Here is a 22,691-nt window from a genome sequence, read left to right as displayed (position 1 = left end):
CTCGGGAACCGGACGGAACAAGCGCTGCGGGAGGAGTAAGAGGTCCGCGGGGACGTGCCCGGCGGAGAAGCTCTTACCGTCACCCTCAGATCTCCCAGAGCGCCAGCCGGCGGTCCTCTGCTCGAGCCAGAGAGACCGGGACGGGTGGCGGCAGAGGGTGCCAATCCTTTCAGAAAGGAAAGGCGAGAACGCAGCGTTGCCATGTTCATACGCCCACAACAGGCGCATGACTCATCCACAAACGCATCTTCGGCGTGCTGGATGCCCAGACACTGAAGACAACGCTCGTGACCGTCATCCGAGGACAGGAAGCGACCGCAACCAAGAGAACACGGACGGAACGGCATCTTTAAAAAGACGCGAACCGCCCAGTGTTTTAGAAATTTGCTCTTTCAGGTGAAGTGCCCAGGGGAATCGCTGCTGCAGGGACACCGCTGTCTGCACCGTAACGCCACCCAGGAACAAACTTCGAGGCAGACGGCTTTGTGGAGATCTGATCTGTTTGAAGATTTCTCATCCACTCGGCTCCGAAGCAAAAATCTGATGAGTGGATGCACCTGTCGCCCTTTTATACCCGTATGCACGGGGAGTGGCTCAGGTATGCAAAATCCACTAGCCAAATTTCATTGGCGTTTTCTCTTATCAGAGGCAGTCGGGGCTCTCAAGTAAATCCCCTAATGTCGTCACGACATAACTCGTAGTGACCGACAGATAGGGAACTAATTACACTTATGATCCTGTTCTTTTTAGCCAATCAAAAACATACAGTCCAACCACAGTAGTATGACTCCCAAACAAATGAATATGATTAGTCAGTTATTTTTAAATGAATAAAAAACAAACAGCAGTCAGACTCTCAAACAAATGACTCTCATGAGCTGGTTCTCTTTAGTCAATCAAAAACATACTGTACAGTGCAATCAGAGTAGTCTCAAAGATTGGATATTTTTATTTGCTTCTTTTCAATCGGTCGTAAACTTTTGAATAAATGACATTCATGAGCTGCTTCTCTTTAGTCAATCAATTGCATACTGTACAGTGCAATCAGAGTAATCTCTTTATTGGCCAATTCTTTTTAGTGAATCAAAAACTTATAGTGAATCAAAAAAAAAAATAAAAAAAAAATCTTTTTAGTAAATCCAAAACACAGTGCAACCAGTTCGATTCCTGAAGAGATCATTCTAATCTGTCCTTTTTTTGGTGAATTAAACACATACAGCTAACAATAACTATAATTTGCTATATAAGTTCCAATTGACAACGTGCAGTTAAAGATGCACATAATGAGTTTTATCAGTAGTATTTTATAAAATTGTATTAATTAAATAATGTTACCACATTTTGTATTTGTTTAGTATTGTGGACTAATATATAATATTGTTAATTAATAGCCTAGTTAAGGCCAGTTATACTGAATTTTATTTATAGCACCAAAAGACTTAAAAATTATTAATAATAAAAAGCCTGTGTAAATACCCCTTTTTCAAAAACAAGTTTAAATGTATTTCAGGTAACACTTTACTGGGTGAGTCTTTATGTATAATGCATTATAAATGTAGTTTTAATGCATCAATTATGCCTTGTAATGCACCTTATAATGCATTGCATCTCATAAATAATCGTAACTACAGTTAATACATTATAACACTAATCAGTTCATTGCTACACTATGTATTTTAAATTTGGTTATAAATATTTATGACTAGATATGATAATAACCCTTTATAATGCATTATATAACCTGAATTCTGGAAATATTGGGAAGTTTTTTATATTTGAATAAAATGAAAACTAAAAGACTTTCAAATCATATGAGCCAATATTATTTTATTCACAATAGAATATAAATAATATAACAAACGTTTAAAGTGAGGAATTTTACAATTTTATGCACAAAATGAGCTCATTTCAAATTTGATGCCTGATACAGGTCTCAAAATAGCTGGGACGGGGGCATGTTTAACGTAGCATCTCCTCTTCTTTTCAAAACAGTTTGAAGACGTCTGGGTTATGAGTTTCTGGAGTTTTGGTGTTGGAATTTGGTCCCATTCTTGCCTTATATAGCTTTCCAGCTGCTGAAGAGTTTGTGGTCGTCTTTGACATTTATTTTTTGTAAAACGGCCCAACATTTCCGGAATTCGGGTTGTGTTTAAAGGCTTTAAGTAAAGTTTTACCGTATTATTATACCTTATTGAAATCATATAACAGTGAAATCACATTTACAGTATATATACAAAACATATGTTTCATATGAGTAGCTAGATTTTTATTCCCTTTTTTCACTTACACTTCTTGAAAGGGAATTGTTGTAGTTTACTAATACATCAACACCCTCAGTTTCTGTTAATAAAAGCAGCTGTCATAATTACAGTTGAAATACTGGTGGAAATATATTGTCTCATAGAGGGGCCTTTAAATATTTTGTTGAACAATGGGACCTAAATGCTTGAGAATTACTAAATTAGGAAGAACCAGACACCAGTAAATTCTTTCGGATTCTCATCCCTACTGAAAATCCTCCCTGTTTTGTTGTAATTTCCTAAATATAACAATTAATCACTCAATTAAGAGAATTATGTTTCTGTACAAGGATTATAGACAATGATCTTATGCACTGACCAAACAGAACAAGCATTTATGTCATATAGTAATTTAGAATAATTTCCAAGAATTAGAGCATAAACGAGTTATGAATGCTGTGCATTGTTTAAAAGCATCATAGTCGGTGATCCAGTTGTTAAGTGGCACAGATCAAGCTGTGCAATGAGCAGAGTAAGTCCATGAAACAAAAGACTGACTGTGTTTGACTCGCATCATTGAGCTCTTTCTGAAGCAAATGGACAAGCTGGCTTACTGTAGTGCACATGGGAAAAACAGGCGTGATTTAGAGAGTATCAGTGCTTCCCTGGGCACCAAGCTGGCAGAGCAATAACCAATAGTGCCCCAGCTGGCAATAAACTAACAGGATTATTCTAAAACGGGTCACAGTGGTGCAGAATGCCAATGTGCTCAAATGTCCCATCCCTCAAGAGCTAAAAGGTGACGGAAAATGTCACTCATCTTTAGGTGCAAATCATGTCCCAGGAAATGGCTAGGTTGCATAGGTCAAGAGTTCAAGTCATCCTCTGAAGAGAAGAAACATGCCAACTTCAAATGTTACAAGACTACAATATTAACATATCTGTTATACAATGGTATCTTGAACCAAAACAGACAATATTTTTCATAATTTCAGGGGTGTTGGATTAGGCATCGTAGTTAAACCCAACCCAAAATGAAATTATGATCCTATTAACAGCTTCAGTGATCCAGTAGCAGCAGTTAACAGCTTATTGAGGTGAAGATTCATAGTGAATGTCCACATTTCACTCTGTTTCTCATACATTGTTTAGCTTCAGAAAACTCCACAAGTTGATATGATTTTTAGGGTCTTAATGAAAAGTCTATAACATACTTTGTTTAAAATTTCTCAATGGTAGTGAAAAAAACACCATTTTACCTTGTCAAAATCAGCTCTGTTTTCAGCAACCTGTTTTAGTGCATGTTCCTTTAAATGCTAATGAGCTGTGCTCACCCCACCCCTCTCTTCCGTGGGGTGACAAGCCGTTCTCATGAGACTGTTTACTTTTAACCGCAGAACTTGCCAACTAGCACACTATCAGGAAAGGCGATTTGCAAAGATTCATAAAAGAACTACAGTATGTACTCACTTCTTCTGAGGTGAGTCTGGATCACGAATGATTCGCGTGAACATAAGGAGGGGTGAGAACCAGAAAGACGTAGGTGACATTTCACCAACTTTACAGGAGAGCCAAAACAACATTTTACCATAGTTTGATCTGACTTTGTGTACTGATTTCAGTTGTTTATAATAAACATTTGTACACTCATGGATGACAGTACTTTTTGCCAGTAGAAAGAGCACATTAAGAGCTATCATTTGATATATATATATCTCCATTTCACCAAAAATGTCACTTACGCCCTTCTGGTTGTCACCCCTCGATAAACGCATTTAGGTAGATCAGGGGCACATTCCCTTCAGAAAAAAATGTAATCCACTGTGTCTTCAGCAACTCAGATGTCGGGAGTAAATGACTGTGTTTATAATAACATCCAACAACAGAACACCTCAATCGCTTAGGAGCCATTCTTGTCTACTCCTGCATCGAAACAATGCCGGTCGGACTGTTACAGCTCACTCAGGGTGGGTCTAAGGTAAAACACCAGTGTCAATCAACAATCATGGGAGGGGCCTGGGTCTGTGTGACATCACACAGACAGGCATCTGATACCAGGCTTGATATGAGAAAGGGGAAATGATTTAACGAGATACATTTTTTTTTTATCTTTATCATTATAGGGTGGTTGTGTACACACACTGCCAACACACATTTCAGTTCAAAAACTTGTAAAAGTGCATGTCACATCCGATGACCCCTTTAAGGATCTTACCAAACCTAAACTTTTGAACGGTAGTTGTTGATGTTTGCAAAAAACAGCCTTATGAAGCTAAAAAGATTGAACAATATCTTCAGTTCTCTTCTAACTCTTAGAACCACAGCTCAAACAGGCCTGTTACTTAATTGGTATATTAGCTGTTCGGCAAAATAGCAAGTAAACGACGCATGAAGCAGTAATACAGCATCCTCAAACGCTCTGCCTGTGGAATATATTTTATACAGGAAAACATTAAAAACCGTACAGAATCTTACCCATTTCCAACCGTTTAAAATGTACTCTCAGAGACTTAGTCTGCATATTCGTTGGCATTCTTCCAAATTAAATGTCTCATTGTCACAGTTACATCAACATTTATGGACAACAGCTATTTGCTTCCAATTATACAAAGAGATTTTGTGTTGCAAAAATCAAATGTTTTCTTTCCTTGAGCAAAATGTATGACTGGGTTTCACTCTTGTGTAAGATTGCTTTGTTTTGTTTTTTTTACATCCCCAAGATTATCACAGCATTGAATATCATTGTAGATCTGTTATCTATTGTGGTGCCGGTAGTATCAGACTGTACAGACAGGATTCTCCCATGGAGCGCCGCTCGTGCTGGGAGACAGGATTACAGGAACAAAGAAACCAGGGTGAAGAAAAAGATCCCAATCCTTTATCCCCTTCTTTCCACTTTTATAAATTCCTCATCTCTTCGATATCGGTCTCCTTTTCTTCTTATCATAGTAATGGTACTCTTTTTTTCTCTTTCATATTGTGTTTGACTAATAGACAGGGCTCTGTGAACTTCTGAATCAAGCTCATCTACACTGAGGGCTATTTATTCAAGTCAATAAACTGCCTGAATAAGAAAAAAAGAACAAACCTTAATGAATGAGTGAGATTTCACAAAACATTTCTCAGTGAAAATGGATAAAATTTCTTATATTCACATGAACTGAAATTGAAAATGACTTGCCAGTATCTAAATAAGATTAGTGAGTCAAGTAATTTCAGAAGTAGATGTGTCAAAGGTGAACCATATAACAGCAACTGACATCCAATCCCATTAAAGTCCACTGCGATTAGTCACTGACTGTCAAATGAGTCAATTTTACAAGTTCGAGTCTTTAAGATGCCAAGATGGTCAAGAATTAGAATTAATCTCTCATGGGCTCTGGCTGATTTTTAATATATTAGTCTTCATTTTTGAGAAATGAATAAAGAACCATATAACCAGAGCTGACAGAGAGGGCAGGGGTGTATTCCAGAATGTAGGTTCTACAAACTCTGGGTTAACCCCAAAATAGGAACAGCTGAACAGAGTTAGTTCAATCCACTCTGAGTATGTTGACTCTGAGTTTAGCGCGTGCACAAAGACTTTGAAAAGCCATGATCAATGGAGCTCTGAAATTATGATTCACCATGGCAACAGCACCTGGCAAAAAGACTTCCGCATACCACGCAATAATCACTGTTATAATATCAGAGGTGAAAACTGGTAGAACAGTAAGTTATTGAAGTAATCTTCATTTATCCCACAGGCAAAAAAAAAAAAAAAAACCCTGGCAGCACTATAAAAAATTAAGCATAAAAACATAATTCAATCAGGTAAAGTTTCACGTGTAAAAGGTTCATGGGTGTAGGCTATATGACTTTACAACCATTTGATATATAAATATCAGTGTCTATCTCAATATGCTGCGGTCTTTTCCACATAGTCTAATGATCTTTTCACATAATTAAATGTTCTCTAATCCAACATGCATTTCTTAATTAGAGTATCGAAATAAACATTTGACTTCTATTCAGCCAACAGCAAGAAGGCAGAAACTCGTAAAATGAGGGGAGAACCTGCACCAGCACCACTGACAGATGAAGAGGAGATGGTCACAATACCAATATTAAAATCCAACAGGGAAAAGAATAAGTGTTGCTTTTGTATTTGTAGGAAATAAAGATGAGCAAATTAATTGTGAATAATTTGTGTTTATTTAAAAGCTGTGGTGGTGGTTACGGCATAGATATCTTGTGCGTTACCCTTCAATCTGGCATCCTTCCATTCCATACAGCAATCGGTTTCATTTTCAGGAGCGATGATAGGAATATGCATGTCATCAATGCATTCAACCACAACCTAATGGAAATTCTAATCAAGAGGTTGCAGTAAGATGTTATCAAATGAACTTCATTTAAAAGTGGTACCACTCAAATAAATATGCATGTGGATATGGCAAAATAAAATCTAAATAAAATAAAATAGAATCATCTCCTGATGTAAATGTAACTCCCAGCAAATTAATGCAGCCTCCTCATCTACAGGATCCCGTGTAAAAAGACATGCCATTTTTGTCACATTTACAGTGTCTGCATGAAAATGAAAGTGGTGTGGTGAGAAAAATAATCTTGTTTCCATTAAGATTATTTTTCTTACCCCACTGGCAGATAATTTTACTTGTTTCCCCAGGAAACAAGGCTAAATATAATATTTTATAGAAACTGCATTTTGATTTAAGAATTTTTAGATTTTCGTACTTGAAATAAGGCAAACATCTCAGCAATAAAAGCATTTTTGCAGCATTAATGAATGAATGAGGTATTTAAACATAGCTTACGCTTTAAAAAGTGGGAGGAGACCCAAAGAAACTCTGGTTTTACTGAAGAAAACCTGCTCCCAACCAGGTTAGGTTCACGGAGTAAGTTACTATGGTAAATGAGGTTTAGTTTTGTCTTTTATTGGAACCGAAAAACCTGAGTTTCCCTTTTCTGGGGTTAACAAACTTAGTACCCGCTTTCTGGAATACACCCCAGGGGCCTGTACCATGAAGCTAGATTAGCTGGCTAGCCAGGCAAGTTTCAGTTTAGTTTGCACCAATCCTGGGTTTTAGGTATTATGAAAGTGGCTTGGCTTTTAGCTGTGTTCATTGCCATAGTAACTTACACTCCACAGCTAACCTGCTCTGGGGCAGGTTATGTTCTGGGTTAGAGATCTCAAACTGAAATTGGACCAATAAGATGTGAGCAAAGTGACGCATGTCTGATACAAAAAAGTCACTCCCCAGTTTCTCTTGCTCCAAATTAAAGGTCACTAGTACTAAAAAAAACTTGTCTGGCCAAAACCAAAAATTTTGTTATTTTATATGATTTATATATAATTATATATAAATCATATATATAATTATATAATATATTATTATTAATCCATTACATACAAGCAATTTTAGTTGAACAGTTATCATTTATTTTAAGTGAATCATTTATTTTAAGTGAATGTTAATATATACAGATCGTCTGCAATATAGATAATGCTTTAAAAATGACTACGTGTCCTTACATGTTCGAGTCTCTATCACTGTATACAGGTGCATCTCAATAAATTAGAATGTCGAGAAAAAGTTCATCTTTTCTTGTAAGGTATTTCAAAAAGTGAAACTTTCATATATTTTAGATTCATTGCATGCAAAGTAAAACATTTCAAAAGTTTTTTTGTTTTAATTTTGATGATTAGAGCTTACAGCTGATGAAAGTCAAAAATCACTATCTCAAAGTATTAGAATATTTACATTTGAGTTTCAATTAATGACCATCCCTACATCTCGTGTTCTTTGAAACCACAATAATGGGGAAGACTGCTGACTTGGCAATGATCCAGAAGACGAACATTGATGCCCTCCACAAAGAGGGTAAGTCACAGAGGGTCATTACTGAAAGGAGTGGCTGTTCACAGAGTGCTGTATCAAAGCATATTAAATGCAAAGTTGACTGGAAGGAAGAATTTGAGTAGGAAAAGGTGCACAAGCAACAGGGATGACCGCAAGCTTGAGAATACTGTCAAGCAAAGCTGATTCAAACACTTTTGAGAGCTTCACAAGGAGTGGACTGAAGCTGGAGTCAGTGCATGAAGAGTCACCACGCTCAGAAGTCTTCAGGAAAAGGGCTACCAAGCCACTTCTGAACCAGAGACAACGTCAGAAGCGTCTTACCTGGGCTGTGGAGAAAAAGAACTGGACTGTTGCTCAGTGGTCCAAAGTCCTCTTTTCAGATGAAAGTAAATTTTGCATTTCATTTGGAAATCAAGGTCCCAGAGTCTGTAGGAAGAGTGGAGAGGCACAGAATCCATGTTGCTTGAAGTCCAGTGTGAAGTTTCCAGTCAGTGATGATTTGGGCTGCCATGTCATCTGCTGGTGTTGGTGCACTGTGTTTTCTGAAGTCCACAGTCAACGCAGCCATCTACCAGGAAAATTTAGAGCACTTTATGCTTCCTTCTGCTGACAAGCTTTATGGAGATGCTGATTTCATTTTCCAGCAGGACTTGGCACCTGCCCACACTGCTAAAGGTACCAAAAGCTGGTTCAATCACCATGGTGTTACTCTGTTTGATTGGCCAGCAAACTCGCCTGACCTGAACCCCATAGAGAATCTATGGGGTATTGTCAAAAGGAAGATGAGAGACACCAGACCCAACAATGCAGATGACCTGAAGGCCGCTATTAAAGCAACCTGGGCTTCCATACCGAATTGAGGCAGTAATTAAAGCAAAAGGAGGCCCAACCAAGTATTGAGTACATATACAGTAAATGAACATACTTTCCAGAAGGCCAACAATTCACTAAAATCTTTTTTTTTTTATTGGTCTTATGAAGTATTCTAATTTGTTGAGATAGTGAATTGGTGGGTTTTTGTTAAATGTGAGCCTAAATCATCACAATTAAAACAACCAGACTTAAACTACTTCAGTCTGTGGGCAATGAATTTATTTAATACACGAGTTTCACAATTTGAGTTGAATTACCGAAATGAACTTTTCCACGACATTCTAATTTATTGAGATGCACCTGTATTTCCAACTATAAAAACTAACTTAACACGTTTCACTTCACAGCCAGATAAGTTGTTTTATTTGTCCTCTTTCATGAACAAGTACCTTTTTCATTGTAAATGCATTTATATTCATCATATTCTTCAATCTCTTAACCTTTAGCGAAACCTTTAACCTTTAACCAAGGCTCGTGATTGGCTGTTCGCCAGTGATGTCACACATTCACGTTCTCCACAAATCATCTACCATCATGGTGGGGGCGGGGCCAAGATGGCGGTGAGATAGGAGGAGGTGTTTGAAGTGTCTTCAAACACCTCTTCTAATTTTGTTACAAACTTTTATACAAGTATTTATACTTCTACATTTGATAAACATAATTGTGATAATTTCATAAAGAAGGTACAAGGTTATGTTCCAGTTATTGATAAAGAATTTAAAGCCTTCTGTCATTCTAACTTGACCATTGAGGAAATTCGAGTTGCACTTCATTCTATGAAGAAAGGTAAAACTCCAGGCAGTGATGGGTTAACGGCTGAGTTTTACACTCATTTTTGGGAATTAATTAAGCACCCATTACTTTATATGTATAATGAATGTATTGATCTGAAAGACATGACAACATCAATGAAACAAGGTATTATCTGCCTTATTCCCAAGCCAGATAAAGACACTCTTTTAATTGATAATTGGCGTCCAATTACTCTCCTAACTGTTGATTACAAACTTTTATCCTTAATCTTTGCTAATAGACTAAAAATCAAACTTAACATGTTGGTTGCTGAGACACAATCAGGTTTTGTAAAAGGTAGGCACATCAGTAACAATATAAGACTTGTTTTAGATCTTTTAGATTATGCAGATTCTGTACATTCTAATGATTCTTTTCCTAGACTTTTACAAAGCTTTTGACACCCTTGAAAACGAATTTCTTTTGCAGACTCTCAAGCTATTTGGTTTTGGTGCTTTTTTTGTTAATGTTATTGAAATGTTTTATAGAGATATTAACAGCTCTGTCCTAATTGGCTTCTACACTTCTAAAAGATTTAACATTAACCGTGGTGTTAGACAGGGTTGTCCTATCTCGTCCTTCTTATTTATTTTAGTTACGGAATTATCTTTAAGTATCACTTTTGAAAAAAGTTTGGAAGGTATATCTATCTTTGATAGACAAATTAAAATCTCACAGTTGGCTGACGATACTGCTCTTTTTTTAAAAGATAAGAGTCAGCTACCTAAGGCTTTAAATGTAATTGAGCAGTTTTCAGGTGCTTCTGGACTGAAACTGAATATGTCCAAGTGTGAGATAATGATGCTCCATGAAAATGACGATTCTTCAATTAATGGTATCCTAGTAAAAGAGACTGTAAAGTATCTGGGTATTTACTTTAAAAAATTAGCAGCGAGACAACAACTTAATTTTTCTGGTAGGTTGAAAAAACCCCAAAGTATCTTTAATCTTTGGCTCCAAAGAGATCTTTCACTTCATGGGAGGGTTCTTTTGTACAAAGCAGAAGGATTATCTCGCTTTGTGTATCCTTCTCTTTCTTTATTCATTCACGACTCTATCGCTAAAGGAATTAATAAAATGTTTCTAGACTTCATATGGAAACATAAATCTCATAAACTAAAAAAAAACAGTCCTGGCGAATAGTCGGAAAGAAGGTGGGCTTGAAGTGTTAGACTTTGGTGACATAATGAATACATTTAAAATAAATTGGATTAAAAATGTTTAATAAGTCCCAATTCTATATGGTTTTTTATTCCAAATCATATTTTTATGAAAATTGGTGGCCTTCCTTTTATATTAAAATTTAACTACTTACCTAAGGTTACAAGTTGCACTGTCCAAATTTCATCAGCAGGTTCTTCTCTCTTGGAAATTGTGTTATTCCCACAATTTTTCACCTCATAAAACATTCTTATGGAATAACTCAGATATAATGATTAGGAAAAAATCTATTTTTCTCTCTTCATGACTTCTGGTTTAATTCAACTTATAAAATGCCATTTAGGTTATAGTAAGAGTGACACCAAAGAACCTGATTTGTCATTAAATGGAATTAGTATTTTTAACAAAAAATGTAATAAGCATATTTGACAAATATATATATATATTATAATGTTGTGCAGGCATCTGTCAGGCCCACTGAAGGCTGGTCAGTATGTCACACGTGCACTGATGGCACTGAAGTGAACTAACCCTGGAACATATCTTCAGAAAACAAGTTACTATGGTTACTTACATACCCCGGAAGTAACCTCTGATTTTGGAACCGAAAGCTGAGGTTATCTGCTCGCTTATCCTCAAACTTACTCACATAACCTGCTTACTGGAATACACCCCAGATGTCTAAAGGCTTTTATAAAAACAGCATGATACTTAAGCATTGCTGCACTGTATAGACATAGATGCAAAGCATCTTTTAGAATTGGTCTTAATATTTAAAATATTAGTATTAGTCATTTATGTATATTAGTCATTTTCCTGATATCAAGCTTATGCAACGCCTTATTTTCAATAAAAGCAGCATTCATTTGGTCTTTTACTACTGCATTTGACTACAGTTCATGTAATGTATTCATTCATCCTCTTAATAGAAAATACGAACAGAGAAATAATAAAAGGATCCCACTGAACTTTATGTAATGGTCTTTAATCTTAGTTCCCAAGTTTGAAATGTTTGACTAGCAATAAATAAATACACTTGTTTTTTATTATTATTAAATGTTATATCTTTAAAATATCTAAACTTTGTTTCTTAAAAAAATAACCAGTGCTTTTGGCATTTTTCCTTTTTTTTTTTTTTACATTCCCACAAGCAAAGCCAACTTTAGAATTACAAAATATTTCTGTCCCTGCGTAAAATCACATATGATTATATTGTATCGAGTTTTATTTTTATCATTAATGTACATTAGGGTGTTTTGCGTTTCATTTTCTGTTGGCTAATGTTACTTTAGTCTGTTTTATCAGTTTTATTTTAGTGTTATGGTTGGTATATAGGCCACAGTGAACTCTGATTCATTATGTGGCTTTCTGTTTTACGTTATTGTGGTGGTAATCAGCATAAATATTTAGGAAAAAGCGTATTTTAATAGTTCAAGTAGTAGTAGTAGTAGTAGTAAAGTAGTTTTATAACTTGATGAAATATATAGTTGTAAGTTATATACAAGCACCAATATGCAGTAATTTTACTGTGAATTTCTGGCAACCACAGATGCTATTTTTTTTTTTAAACAAATTTCATGCAATATTTTTGCAATGCAGAGAACATAATATACTAGCTACAGTAAGGCTTTTCTTCCAGTACTCATTCTTGACTTCTAGTAACAATTATTCAAACTCTGTGGTAACGAAGCAGAACTGAACCATTGCTAGGCAACAGGCTATGAACATCCTGTAGCTTTAGGCAGGATGACTCTGCATTAGATACAGAAAAACACATCTTCCCTCAGCTGACAAACGTTTGGTTACGTCTAAGAACTAAAACTTCCATTCTCTTGATGCCGAAGGTTTGTGAACACGGAGGCCTAAGTTCCGTAAAAAGACTACATGATATTTAAGAGTTGCAGACTCTAAAGAATGACAAACAAACTGATCTACCCTAGAGGAATTTCAGCCAGATATTTTGTGATGATTCATCAGCGGTTCTGCAGGACACACTGCAGTGTAACTCGAGCATCTGGGCCTTTAATGAGAGAATGAGATGTAGGAGGAGAAGGAGAAGAGATGTCATCCTGTGTAGAAGACTTAAGACAAGCTATTCTGCCTTGTTAAACGAATATCACATGAACCAATAAGCTCAATGGCTGGAATGTTTTTTTCTTAAGCAGAACAAACTATAGAAGCTTTATTGGACAAATGAGACACTTTCACACATTGAGAAAAACACACAACCAAAATCGTTGAAATGAACAAAGAAAAACCCACATTTTATTGCACTTAAGTTATAAGAAAATAAAAATTCTAAATGAATCAAACAAATACACAATCCCTTTAAGGTTTCCTTTTATATCTGTCTGTTATGCCAGGCAGTTTACATAAACTGAAAAAATAAAACAGCTCCAACATCTGATTTCTCAAACCAGATTATAAATTAAACAGGAAGAAAAAAAAACTAAAAACAGGAGAAAGAACAAGATTGTTTTCTTTTAATATACAGTGTTAAACCACTTTCACAGTTCAGCATGAGTTGTGTGACTTGGAGGATGAGACGAATCGTTTGGCTACGGATGTGTTTACGTCCTGTTTATCTATGAAGCTGCTTTAACAAAAAAACTACAAAAAAAACAAACAAACAAAAAAAAAAACCATGAGAGCGTCACCAACGGAATCAGGTTAGCTCTAGCACTTAAAATGTAATCAGATGTCCATTTCTGTACACTAAGACCACCTTGTTTCTTCGGTAACTTAACATCGGTTCCAACAATCTCATTTTTCAACTAATTAAAAACAAGAATGGTATTCTTTTTCGTTGAAGCATACATTTCCACACAGAACAGACTGACAGAGCTTTTGTCCCAAGGAATCTGTGAACAATTTGCTCAAACACACACCCGCACACACACCCAGTCATGCTCGCAAACACGCAAAATAGTTTCTACACGTCCGTCGTTTCATCTCAGCAGACAAACCCGTCTCTTTGTCAGACATTCTCCCTCCTCTACGCCTCGTAGAGGCACATTTGGCTCAAGTTTCAGTGGCAAAAAAAGAGAAGCTGTTATGTCGATATCTTGCTTTTGTTGGTACGTTTGTTTGTGTCGTTTTTACAAGTTCAAACTCTACAAGTTAGTTTTGTTTAGAATTTCGTCTGGGACTAAAACGTCACAGCCAGTTAAAGTTCCACCTTATTTTTCTGTGAGTCTAGCAGCATAAAATCCAGTTTAGCCACTGGGATGGACAGTACTGGGGGGAAAAAGTGGGGAGGGGGGGGGCATATTCCCAGGAGTTTATGGGAAAACATACCCATTTCCCACAGAGCACCAGCACTGATGAGCTAATGAAACCAGACTGGTTGAAAAACAAACGCAGGTCATCTCCGATCCAGAGAGGCACTGCTTATGGAGTACTAAATAAAACAAAAAACAAATAAAATAAAACCCCAAAAATGTGTGAAACAGCAGAGTGGGTTTAGCTTAATACTGAAACCTGTTGTTTGCAACAGTAGGCAGGAAGTGAACAAACAAAAAAAAACAAAAACAAATGCTGAACTTGAAAAGAAAGCACAAAACTTTAATTCACAGCTGTTGACGTGAGAACCAAAAGACAAGTCGTGGGGAACAAAGGAAAAAAAAAAAGAACTGAAAAAACGGATACAAAAGAAATTCAACACGTGAAGAAGAAAGGGGTATTTGGCGTGTGCTGAGGTTGATGAGGACTGACAAAATTGGCTTCCTTTGTCTCTCATGCTCGAATCACTCCCGCAATACAAGGCTCTTCAAATTCTCATCTTGCTCCTTTAAAACTTAATTTGTATACACTATCACTCCGTGTCCGTGTTGATGCGTTAGGGTCTCATGTATACAGTGTTGACTGTTTTGATCAAAAAAATAATGTTTGTACATATGGGTGTGAATTTCAGTCAGGCTTGAGCGAACAAGTCTCTGTGCAAGGTCGCCTTGAGTGGTAGGAAAAGGGACTATCCTGTTTTCCCAAGTCCTTCTTGTCAGTTTTCTTCCCAGAATGCTGTGGTGCATGAGCGTCTGCCCCCACTCCCCCCTTCGGAAGGTGAACGGAACTGTAGCGGCAGTCGTGGACCGTGGCAAGATGGGGAGAAATGTTGGCGGCAACATATCGGGGAAGTGAGCGATCGGTCCTGACGCGGAGAGACCCGGGGCAGGTTGCTCTCCTCCACCCTCCCCGTTTTCCAAACAAGTCCCCTTTAAGTTCACCCCCTTCACTTCATGTCCACATCGAAGTCCAGCACCAGGAGCTTGGTTTCCTCTGTGCCGTTGCGGCTGCCCACCGCACAAACGAGTTTGGTATTGGAGGCGCGGATGCGCCAGACCACGCCGCCGCTGCCTCCGCTCTCCAGTGTGACCAGGTTGCGGATAAACTCGCCCGTCCGAAGGTCCCACAACTTCACCGTACCATCATCGGAGCTGGTGATGACAAAATTCTTGTTGAACTGCAGGCATGTTACTGCACTCTGGTGCTTGTGGGGACCTGAGAGCAAAATAAAGGAAACAGAAGTTAAAAAAAGTGCACTAATTTGTATTGAATGAACACTTATAAATACATTTCAAATCTTTAAAGCATATAATTTTTTATAAATAACTTGCAAATATAATATTGCTGAAATAAAAGCCAATTAAAAGGATAGGTTTCATTAAAAAGATCTTTGTGTTCAGAAGACAAACCAAAATGTTATGGGTTTGGTATGAGATCCAGAATTCATTTTTTGGGGGTGAACTCTCCCTTTAAGTATATTTATAAAGAGTACACTTTCATGACTATGCTTCTTAAGTACTTTTAAAAACAGCACTTTTTAATAATGTCAAATCAAAAGTCTCAAAGCACACTTTAAATACTTGTTTTAATAATCTTATGTTGTACTTTGATGTCCATTTTTGATCTGTTGACTAACATACTAAAAGTACAAGCTAAAGCACATGTAAAATACTGTTTAATATGCTCAGTATAATTAAACTGTAACAAGGACACCTTAAAATAAAGCGTAAGCCAAATTTCAATAGAACGTATTTTTTTAGTTTACCATAAATGCTTGTCTGTATATTTTGCAGCGCACTTTAAACACATTTCAAAAAAGTTACTTGCATAGATTCACTTAACTTTTATTAATTGGTTAAAAAAACTAAGTTTAACTAACAGCATAATATACAGCATTTAAGTGTTCAAAACATTACATCCAGCTCACACTAAAGTATATTCTTAAGTATATTATTTTCATAAGTCCTTTTTTTAAAAGTGTACTTAAGGAATTCCAGATGGAGAGAGACACTGCAACAGTGAAATCACCAATAGACAAGAAGCTCCTTGCCACGGCAGAGAGAGCGAAGAGAGAACGTGTAACTATGGTTACGGGAAATACTGTGGCATAAACGGCTTTGATTTTATGTCCTTGAGGTATTGAATTGAGCCAGTCTTTCTGATAGGTCAAGAAACATGCGAGTCTAAACAAAAGTGCTTAGACTGCCGTCAGCGAGGAATAGCAAAAGAAAGAGATGCGCTACAATGGCTCCTGTTACTGCAGAGGGGTGCGGTGAGCTATTCCAGCAACATCACAGGCAATCCACAGAGTCAAATACGGAAAATCATGTTATCAAACATCTAGACCTGAGAACAAAGACAGACTGAAGTTTGTGAGTGAATGAAACTAAAAATATCCATTTCAAAGGCATGAATTTGTTCATGAATACCCATTAGCAGAGCGCTAAAGTCAACTGTGTGAATGCAAATGAGATGGCCGCTCTCTATTGATGTGCAAGACACTACACAGAGTGCCACAATAGTCCCTTTTCTTTAATGAGTGACTCTGTGTTTGAGCGTTTGGACTTCAAAGCTCCGCCACAGAGTTGAGCATCTTGTCTGGGGTTAAATGTGTGTTTTTGTGTATTATGTCAAAAGAGAGTCATTAAGTGATAACAGGAAATGCTCAATGACCTTATTGAATGACCTACAAACTGATATATGGCCCATCCCCCTCTTTAGTACCCTCTGGGCACCCCCAACAACACACCCCAACCCCCTCCAATTCCTTTCACCATGTCATCCATCCCTCACCCTTCCAGAAGAGCAAGGCTCAAGATGTTAAGAGAGGCTGGGAATTATGAAAAATACATCTTTAGAAACACAAACGCCTGTGAGGTAGTGAAAAATAAAGTGCTTGAGGCACATACAAATGTGATACTTGAAACTGAAGAACACTTATCAAATTAAATAACCACACAAAAAGCAGTCTGATTATTAATTCGTGATCTGAAGCTCTTAAAAGAATGGTTCACCCTCAAAAATATATGTTTACTTTCAATTATTTACTCATTCACGTTGTTCCAAATTTATATGCAATAATTTTTTTCACAAAAGTAGAATGTTTTGAATTATCTTTTTATAAATAAACAATTCTAAGTGGCTGTCAAGCTCCAGAAAAGGACAAAATATAGCATTATGGTACATGTATGCCAAGTCTTCTGAAGCCATATGATAAAGGAGTGAGGAAAAACAGAAATTTAAGTATTATGTTGGTTTTGAAGGTGGCAGAAATTGTGATATTTTCTTCCCTATCGTGACGTATATTAGAGTAAAACATCTTGTCGAATGAGGAAAAATAAAGAGTGGGACTATGAGGGAGCATTAATTAATTTTCATGGATAAAGCATTCCATCAAATTTGATATTTGAGTTGGCGATCAGTCAGACTCTCTCTCCTCACCTTGCAGTGTCTGTAGGCACTGGCCAGTCTTGATGTCCCAGATCTTGACGGTGGAGTCTGCATTTCCAGAGACAAGGATATTATCTTTGAGCTCCATGCCGCTGGTGAGAGACTGATGACCTGTGAGCGTGTGAATACAGTTTCCAGTCTCTACATCCCACACCCGAATTGACGTGTCCAATGAACCGCTCACCACGTGGATGCCGTCAAACTGCAGAAAGAGTGGATTAAATAAATCATTGTGCAGTAATTAATAAATGATATGTTATATAAGAAATAACTGTGGCTAAACACCCAGAGTAGTCATTTGGCTTATTCTCCGTCTAGAATAAAAGCCAAGAACAATTCAATAAAAGCTTTAGTCAGTATGTCAGGGATTTGATTCATTTCACAATGAGATGCAGCACAAGCTGAATTCCAGATATTTTCCATTCTATTGTTATTGTATTAAATGCCAATATGTTTGATTACATTTTTTCTAATGTAATTACAGCAAAGCTCTTAAAATGATGGATATATGAACAAACCAGGACAAATGTGGATTAGTATGGACTACAGCCCAGATGCTTTGTCCCACAGTTGCTGGGTCAATGACAAGACAAAAGTAACAAAAATCTTGTAAATCACGTTGAACGTAAGCTTTGCATTCATGTTGGTTTCATATGGTTTTGAACTTTTATACCATTTTCAACAATAGTTTAATGGCTCACTAATGACATAAAATGTCACGTGGTGAAACCATTTAAAAAACAATACCACTTTCAATACATGTGAATGCACATTTTATTTTATTTTTTTATGCTAAAAAATAATTGACAATTACTTATTTAATTTTTTCCCCCAAATGTTTTTATTCTTTTATTCCTAAAGTTTTCTGGGGTTGTTTACAATCTGAGCTAATTTTGCTATGTCAAAAAGGTCAAATCATCCAATTCTTTTATTTTCAATGTTTTTGCATGTTGGTTGTACCACATTAATTTGGTGGACAAAAGTTTTGCAAATGTTTATAATATTTTAACAAATCAGCTTGACTCTGAAGTTTAAGAACAGCATCATATAAGAAGCATTTTCAAATGTATGTATTTGTATGTATAATGTATGAATCGCAATTTAAATGCACTTTTGAATGAGTCTAATGCTACTGATTATAAAAAAAATGGGCAATGACACAAGCTTAACAGTTTTGCAGATCCTATTACTGTTACACCTAATAACTCTGAGTCACTGAAGGCATGTGGCTTATGTAAAATTTGTGCACAGTTAGCAGTAGGATGGGTCATAAATGCTTTTCAAAAGAATATGTAGAATGATAGTGCTTTTTCACACAAAATATCTCTTTATCCCATGCTCTGCAATGAGTGATGCTTGAGCTTTAAAGATCTCTTGCCTTACTGCTGAAGAATTAAAAGCAATAACCCGTAGAGGCATTTCATTTTTCATTGGGCGAAAGGCTAAAGTGGCTTGATTCTTTTTCTTGCTTTAAACAACTACAAATCCATCAGCCATCTGAGAGGCAGCTAAAGTGGTTGAGTGATACAGCATGTGAGTCAGGTGTACGTAAATGTTTGTTTACCTGTAGAGAGTAGACTCTGTTGGTGTGACCCTGGAGTGTGTGTAGGCAGGTCTCCGTTTCAGGATCCCACACTTTCACCATAAAGTCATAGGCCCCGCTGACCACCCTACGGCCGTCATACTGTACACAGCGAACGGCCGCCACATGACCCATGAGCACGTGCAAACACTGACCCGTCTCTATGTCCCAAACCCGCAGCGTAGCGTCCCGGGAACCGCTCACCACCCTGAGAAAGAAAAACAAACCGGTTTACTTCAACACCTTAAATTAGTTAAATTAGTAGTTCCATATAATAGTTTAAATGATTTCTTTCTCAACTTATAATGGAAGAACTTAATCAGGCATTAATTCAGCAGTTTACGACAGTCGATTTCTTGTACCTCCAAGGGATGTGTTTGCTTATAGCATTACATAAATCAAAGGAAAAATATTATTTGCTTACAAAACCAGACCCCTAGGACACAGGTTTGATAAACATTTTTTTAAATGAGCAAAATTTACATTAAAATGGGTGCTGGTGAAGAACAGAGCAACAAACAAACTACTATTTTTGTTGCTGCTGAATGAAGCCTGAGGTCACTGCACAAAATAAGCAATCATGCACGGCACAAAGGGAAAATATGCACACCAATTGGCCCAGAGGCACTGAAAACACTGAGAATAGTCAGGCAAGCAATTGTGTCATTTACAACAGAGCATAAAGAAGCAAGCCTCTCAACTGTATGTGAATACTCCACACGGTAAGTATGTACAGCTGAAACCAGATGGGAACTGTGTGGTTTAACTAGCACACAATCATGTATTGTCTGCAGCTTTTGAAGGTAATTATCTTTAAAGTATCATATAAAATACAGTACTTTATATAATCCTTTAAAGTAAATGAACTCATGCATGGTAGCTGTTTATTTAAGGTTGATACTTTACATCAGCATTTCACTTTCAATCTATTTTAACCAAAAATTATCATTAATATTAAAGTTAATTTTAAGATTTTTAAATAATAATAAAAAACATAAATTTTTTATATTTTGACATCATAAAAAATCTATAGTGAGTGAAAAATCTATTGAAACAAATATAAATAATAAAATAGGCACTTTTTTGATCTTCCCATAAAACCTAGGAAAACCTATCTACTTTACATTTTATTAATGTAAATCTGCTAAATTCTGTTTAATATGTTTAAAGCAAAATTATTTAATGGTTTATAAAAGGCAGTGCAGTATTCTATATGCATCTTACTGTGGGCTCTGGAAGGCGGTAGATGTTACCTTTTCTCATGCAAGTGCATACAGCGCACTGTTGAGGTATGACCGTACAGCGTGTGGATACATTCTCCCGTCTCTGCATTCCAGACCTTCAGCGTTCGGTCTGTGGAGCCACTGATAATAATGTTGTCTCGCATCTGAGAGGACCAGACCCCACCGGTGTGGCCGACTAACGTCCGCAAACACTGGTGAAAAAGAGAACAAATACAAGGGTAAATCAATTGAATTAAAATGCGGCTGCAACTCTGAACAAATGGCCAACAAAAAGATTTCAAATGAATTACCCAATGCCTGCACTAATTAGAAGCACTCTAATCCATCACTTTGACCATTACCCAAGACATAACTTCTGCTTATCAACATACATCAAATAACTTTACAGTCCATTCGAAGCAGGAAACAGCGTTAATGGAAAAAGAAACACTCTTTATTTCATATAATATATTAGATATTGATCAGCTCGATGAGAGAATTCCCTTAGAATAATCCATGAGGCTAAGGGCCATTTCCTCTAAATATAATTAAACCAAATTCAATTTCATTTCAGAGGCAAACACTGAATCAAAGGTCATTTCGTTGTGTTATGATGCGAGTGGAAAGCGTTGCAAGTGTCAAAGGCGCAACCTCTGAACCATGACCGATAAAAGCAGGGGTGATAAACCCAGGAGATGTGAAAGAGGAGGTCTCAAAGCCTTTAATTCATAATGCAGCTGCTCCTATTTCTGTCTCCATCTCGATCATGATCAACTGTAATGCATCATTAATCTTTAGAAGATTACCAACCTCCAAGACACCCGGGGCTTTCGAGTGTTTTAACGCGTCTTGCTTTGTTCCGTCGCCGTATGTGGCAGTTGATGGAACAAAAGAGCAAAGACTCAAGGAAATTGAACCAATTAACAGTAATTTAAAGCCATTACTGTACTAGCAAAAAATGACAAATTGGACGGTAAAACAAAGGGGTTAAAAGCAAGAATGGCTCTTTAAGGGAACTGGAGAAACAACAAAGATGTTGCCTCAGAACAATCAGTGTTAAAACGTGCCAAAAGACAATTTCTTATGATCAAAAGCTACTCCGCTCTCATTTGTAGTGTCCATAACACGCCAGAGACAAGAGGGAGGGGGTTAAATCATGAATATTAATGCACTTCTTACTGCATTATGCATGAGGTGTTGTGTTCCATAATGAGCACGTGTTACTAAGGCAATGGATCATTCCAATGGAATGTTGAGGTGGTTTAAATAATGCCGGCGAGCACAAAGCTTTCAGGCAGTGTTCTCAGGCGATTAGAGCCTGCTCAGCCTGTGTCTGTGAGTGGACCTTTGAAACCAAATGGCTTAGGTGTCTGTTTATCTGCCCGTTGAGAAACCATAAAAGAGCAAGTCTGTGGCACCCATGAGGCATGGAGATTAACATTCCGTTTGAGTGGCTGGTGGGAAACGTTTGAAGCCAAGGATCGAGGTTTAAGTCCATTTGAGTAACCCCTTCCAAATTCCACTCATTTTACAGTCCACATCTAATCTTAGCGAAGAAGATACTGTGCAAATTGCAGCCAGGGCGGTAAAGTGCCCGTGCTTATTTTGTTTAGTCTCCTTCCAAAAATCCACATTGTGCTCATCGGACTGAAGCGGCTCGCATTTCAACACCCTCGCTCTTGTGTTCGAAACCCACCGCATCTCTGAATGGCCAGGTCTGGCGCACATATTCGTGTCTCAGATGGTGAGCAGACCATTTGGAGCAGCTGTTTTCATTGCTAACCCCCCTATTTTCATACCAAAAAAGTCCTCTCCCATCTGGAAGAGCACTATTAGTGAAGCTTTTCATTATCAAACCACAGACTACAATGGTTTGTGGGAACTGTAGTTTGAAGAACATCTGTCTGTTAAATACAGTTAAGCTGTTGAGCCTAGGCTCTGTAAAGGAGTTAAAGGAGGGTATACAAGGTAAACAAATGAAACTATGCTGTGCGGAATGGTTCCCGTGAGCACAAACGTCTTTTAGGGCCATGGGCAGTCGTGGCCTAATGGATAGAGGGTTGGACTTGTAACCTGAAGGTCATGGGTTCGAGTCTCAGGTCCAGCAGGGATTGTAGGTGGGGGGAGTGAATAACCAACACTCTCTCCACCCTCAATACCACAACTGAGGTGAGACCCTTGAGCAAGGCACCAAACCCCCAACTGCTCCCTGGGCGCCGCAGCA

The 22,691-nt window shown here is 37.3% G+C and overlaps 1 protein-coding gene across 2 annotated transcripts in view; it reads right to left on the bottom strand.

Annotated features, from left to right (window-relative positions):
• Positions 1 to 13,089: 13,089 nt before the first annotated feature.
• Positions 13,090 to 22,691, bottom strand: part of LOC306874081 (F-box/WD repeat-containing protein 7) — a 153,406-nt gene continuing 143,804 nt past the window's right edge. For both annotated transcript variants that reach the window (XM_079423818.1, XM_079423819.1), the window contains 4 exons: positions 20,498 to 20,679; positions 19,227 to 19,452; positions 17,654 to 17,864; positions 13,090 to 15,427 (listed from right to left, as the gene is read on the bottom strand). In XM_079423818.1, the coding sequence (XP_079279944.1) occupies positions 15,159 to 15,427; positions 17,654 to 17,864; positions 19,227 to 19,452; positions 20,498 to 20,679 (888 nt within the window). In that variant the 3' untranslated portion in view covers positions 13,090 to 15,158. The remainder of the gene's footprint in view (positions 15,428 to 17,653; positions 17,865 to 19,226; positions 19,453 to 20,497; positions 20,680 to 22,691) is intronic.

Source organism: Barbus barbus, assembly GCF_936440315.1.
Source record: "Barbus barbus genome assembly, chromosome: 8".
Lineage (NCBI taxonomy): Eukaryota > Metazoa > Chordata > Actinopteri > Cypriniformes > Cyprinidae > Barbus > Barbus barbus.
This window is presented reverse-complemented; position numbering and strand designations above follow the sequence as displayed.